The following is a 4,909-nucleotide window of genomic DNA, read 5'->3' as shown; positions in this document are numbered from 1 at the left end:
AAATAGAAAGTGTTTCTTTTTTGACTAATAATAATCTTAGCTTGATTGCAAAGAAAATCAGACTTTTCATGTTTATGTTATGTTTTTATGTATCAAGGTTGAAAAAGTAAAATATCTCGTTTTCTTTAAGGTGATTCAAGTTTAAATATGATATTCAAGGATGATACTGTAATATTATTTACTTCTCGAATATATCATATACTTTTAGATATTCATACATTTCAATATCTCGAATATCCTATAAATTTTTTAGTATTGAAAAAGTTCATAAAGATGTTAAATATTATCCTTCTCAATGAAAATTTGAATATCCATAAACTCGTGTGATATTGATAAAAAAGATATATCAAGATATATCAAGATATATGGGTAAACTAATTTACCCATATTGTTATCAATACAATTATTTAATAAATAAATTATTCACCTGTTCAAATTTAAATTTTAACTATGCTCGTTGAATATTTTTTTTTTCTTTTTTCATTTGATATTCGCAGCGCGCACTGTAGAGCTCATTCAGGGGTGACACTTCCAACATGATTTTCTCCATATTCAAAGCTCAAAATCGAGACTTCTAATTATGTGTGAAGTACCTTCACCAGTGCACCATAACCAATATTGGTGAATATTTATCTGTAACCAAGTAGGATGATGAGAATAATTAAGACAAATCAAAGAAAGCTGAAAAAACAATGAAAAAAGAAGAGAAGTCTAAGATGATATTGTTTGCTAAGAAAATCAGACTTTTCCTCTTAGTTTTCTATTTTTAAATGTCTAATTAAAGTAAACCAATCAAAGAATCACAGATCTCAGTTATATTATTAATATAAAAATAAGTAGTAATGGAACTTCCTAATTTTTTTAAATACTTTTTTTGTCATATTAAAATAGTTACAAAATTTGATCTATTATACTAGTAAAGCCATCTTATGTCACAACCTAAACTTTGGAATTGATATGGTACATATGACAAAACCCTACAGATAAATCAACAGGTAAAACTTACTCATATCGAGTGATTACATCAAGTTAATATATGTGTGTCATGTATTAAAATTTATAGTTCATTTTAATTCATTAAATCATGTAGTAGTGCATTTTACATTGGCTTAGTGTAAACACACGGCGCGAATAAGTTTTTTTCTATAACTATTCATCAAATATACTTAAAGCGTACAAGTCTCAAATGATGAGACTAATATTAAAAATGTTTGGACAACTATAACTATTCACGGTAGATTTGTTATAAGTTCTCATAAGCAATATTATGCATTGTATACGTAGAATCACTGATATACTTCAACTATATATTTCAAACAACACCAAATCTGTCATAACTGAAAGAGAAAATACATAAAAAAAACCTCTGGATTTGGTCGGATAACTTACTTTAGTACTTAAATTACACGGTGTTTAAATACCCCCTTAATATCTTTGAAATGATTTTTTTTCACCTTGGGACTACAACACCACTCTCATCCGCCCCATAATAGCGCGACATCATAACCATGTAGGCACGATGTCATTAATTTTTAAAGAAATAAATTTACATTATCTTCTTCGAACCCTTCCAACGAATTTACCCTGTAGGAGAATGGACTTTTTTGAATGCCAATTTTTTCTTAACAACTCAAATAAATATTAAATTAAACAAATTTGTTGAAACTATTGAATTTAAGGTTACTATATTTATTTGTGAATTTTTGGCATAAATTTTATACTTTTTCATATTTTCCCTATTTTTATTAATAAATTACTCATTTTCGGGATTTGCCAAAAAAATAAAATAAAAAAAATATTGGAATTGTTGAATTTAAGGTTACTAATTTATTTTTGAATTTTTGGCATTCATTTTTTTTTCTTCATATTTTTCATATTTTTAAATTAATCAATTACTCATTTTCGAGATTTATCCAAAAAAAATTTAAAAAAAAGTGTTCAAATTGTTGAATTTAAGGTTACTATATTTGTTTGTGAATTTTCGGCGTTAAATTTACATTTTTTTGATATTTTTCCTACTTTTTATTAATCAATTACTCATTTTCGAAATTTATCGAAAAAATAAAATTGTTGAAATGGGTCGGATAGTTTAATTAAAAGGGGTTGATTTATGGCTCGGATTAGGTGTTTTATGTGTCCTAATTTTTTAGGGGCATAATTGATCTTTTTCCATTTTCATATAAATGTAATGTGATAAGGTCAAAATGACATGACAATTTCATGTGGCATTTAAAGAAATAAAAAATGAGTTGGATATGTCCGATATACCCACTAACGCCCATAAGGGCATATCTGGGCCAAAATTTGGACGGGAAGGTATGAGCGAGCCAAACTTTAAACGAAAAATACATCTAGATCTTTTCGAATAGCTTAGGGGCATGAACCTTTCCAAAAAAAAATCTTGATTTGTTTTATTGTTATGAGTGAATCACAAATGCATAGTACATTTTTTGTTTGTTTTCATTGAATGTATGGTTTCCTTTTTTAGAAAATATTATTTTAATTATGCTCATTACAAGTTCTTGTGATTAAAGGTGTATGGATCAACCTATTGAAAATTAAATTCAATAGCCATGCATGACAAGTTGCAATGAGAATTATTGTGTTGATGGCAATAATATTGCTCTGCCAAAAGCTTAAATTAAACAACGCGGAGGTAAGAGAACATCATAAAATTTGATATCGTATCAATAATTTCGACCGATATATTACATTACGTAATAAAAAATAATAATACACTTTATTTAAAAATTATAACCATAACTATAACAACACAATACAATACGACAAATTACAAAATGATATGCAACAAGAATCTTCTCCATTGCTTTAATATATATAGGAATATTAAAGCACACAATTTTATTTAATAAAAAATACAAATGCATAAAGAAAATTACAACCACAAATGTATTTAATTAGCATAGTGTCATAGATGACACAAATATACTTTGTGGTCATAATTTCTTAATGCCTTTTCTTAAGCTTTTGGTAGAGCAATATTAATATTGTCATTAATACAACAATTCTCATTGCAGCTTGTCATGCAACTTCCAAACTTGTCATGATCTGCAAAATTAACATAAAATAATAAAAAGAATTAGCAGTTATCATGTATGAGAAAGAAAATAAAGCTTAAAACATTTAACGGAACTCAATTAAGTTAACTGTGTAAAATATGTCTTTTCATTAATCTATACACATTTATTTTAATAAACCGTGAAATTCAAGACATCTTTTACTTAAATAGAGATGTCAATATGGGTTGATCACCCTATTCGGGATAATCCATATAGACTTTGAAATTTGACGGATCAGGGTCGGGCTTGCCCATTTTTGTTCTGGCCAGAAAATGATCGACTAGCCCATGAGTACGTGGGTTACGGGCTTGCCCGGCCAGTCCTCTTTTCATAAAATATATTTTTTAAAATTAAAATATTATTATAAATATCAACAAGATAATATTATATGGTGTTAGTGTTACTACTTGTTAATCAAATATATAGATAAATTATCATTATTATATATATTAAGTTTGATTTCAAGTAAAAGCATAAATAACAAAACAAAATATAAACCTAATTGTTTTCCAATGATCATAACAAAACACAAAAACTATGACAATGTTCCATATGTATGGAATTTTTAGTTTACGTAGTACGTATTTCATAAACATTATTTATATTTAAATTATAATATTTCAAACTTTAAACTGATTTTTCAATTTAAACTCTTGTTATTTTTAATACTCTACTTTATTTTTTATTTTTTAATTAATTTTTATTTGACTCACGGACCGGCACTATCCATATTTCTCAATACCCACAAATTGACAGACTTATTTAGATCGAGCTATAAAAAAATCATTTTTTTAAATGGGCTCAAAAAATCGCAACTCAGCCCTATCAAATTCCAGGTTAGGCCAGGTTGGCCCAACGGACCTATCCTATATTGACGGCTCTAACTATAAGTTGATGCGTAAAGATTAATATGTCATAATAATTAAGCCCGCTAAGATCATATACAACCTCTATTTAGGATGCATGTCAAACTAACCGCTCAAATTGTAACTTTTTTGCATATCAGTACGAAGAAAGAAAAATAAAAAGAGAATAAGTGGTACCATAGTTGACAAGAAACTTGAAGCAATGACCAAGAGAACATCCAACATTACAAACATGATTTGTAGGCTCAGTATCAACTGATTCTTCATATGTGATTTTTGTTATATAGCACTTGGCAAGGCACCAAGTTAGGCATATAGGCTTTGTGTTGCACTTTGCTACACACAATGCTGCACATACTGGGTTAATATTTTGGACTGCCATAGCATTATGCTCTATCAACACAAACATAGCAAAGAACAACAACAACATAACTTTAAATGCCATTGAAAGATTAGCTAGGGTTAATAATGAGTTATATTATATTATGTTATATGAAAATAAGGTGAACTATTTATAGAGGAAATTAAACATATAGATTGTGTCTCTAGATCTAGATAACTAGTTGTGCAACTTAATGTCATGGAGGATTTCTATTCAATTATCATTTGGTGTGAACGATATAAATAAATAGCGATGGTATAAAAAATTTGTTTCCTTTGATGAGANTCATTTGGTGTGAACGATATAAATAAATAGCGATGGTATAAAAAATTTGTTTCCTTTGATGAGACTTTTAGTTAGGGTGTAAAATAAAAGATTTTTAGATTGTATTTAGATCTAGATAATTATTAGTGAGACTTTGTGTGATGAATGATTTCTATTCAATTTGTGGAAAAGTAATCCTTCTAGGGGTGTCCTATGAAAATTAAACAATTTTAGCTATCTCTATGTGTCAAAATTATAATTATAATAACTTGGTCTCAATATGGACGATTTGATCTCCACGTGTTGGATCTTTACGT

At 27.8% G+C, this 4,909-nt stretch overlaps 1 protein-coding gene across 1 annotated transcript; it reads right to left on the bottom strand.

The window, feature by feature from the left end:
• Positions 1-2,658: 2,658 nt before the first annotated feature.
• Positions 2,659-4,538, bottom strand: LOC107001693. Its single transcript, XM_015199651.2, has 2 exons — positions 4,124-4,538; positions 2,659-3,069 (listed from the first exon to the last, which is right to left on the bottom strand). The coding sequence occupies exons 1-2, from the start codon at positions 4,389-4,391 to the stop codon at positions 2,981-2,983; spliced, it is 357 nt and encodes a 118-aa protein (XP_015055137.1). The 5' UTR covers positions 4,392-4,538; the 3' UTR covers positions 2,659-2,980.
• Between the last annotated feature and the right edge of the window lie 371 nt (positions 4,539-4,909).

Source organism: Solanum pennellii, chromosome 10, assembly GCF_001406875.1.
Source record: "Solanum pennellii chromosome 10, SPENNV200".
Classification (NCBI taxonomy): domain Eukaryota; kingdom Viridiplantae; phylum Streptophyta; class Magnoliopsida; order Solanales; family Solanaceae; genus Solanum; species Solanum pennellii.
Note: the sequence above shows the minus strand (reverse complement) of the source record. Positions and strands in the feature narration are given on the sequence as shown.

Coding starts and splice junctions, on each gene's coding strand:
- LOC107001693 (XM_015199651.2), bottom strand. CDS start 4,391: ATGGCATTTAAAGTTATGTTGTTGTTGTTCTTTGCTATGTTTGTGTTG. Junction 3,070..4,123: donor CAAGTTTCTTGTCAACTATG/GTACCACTTATT, acceptor TTAATTTTGCAG/ATCATGACAAGTTTGGAAGT.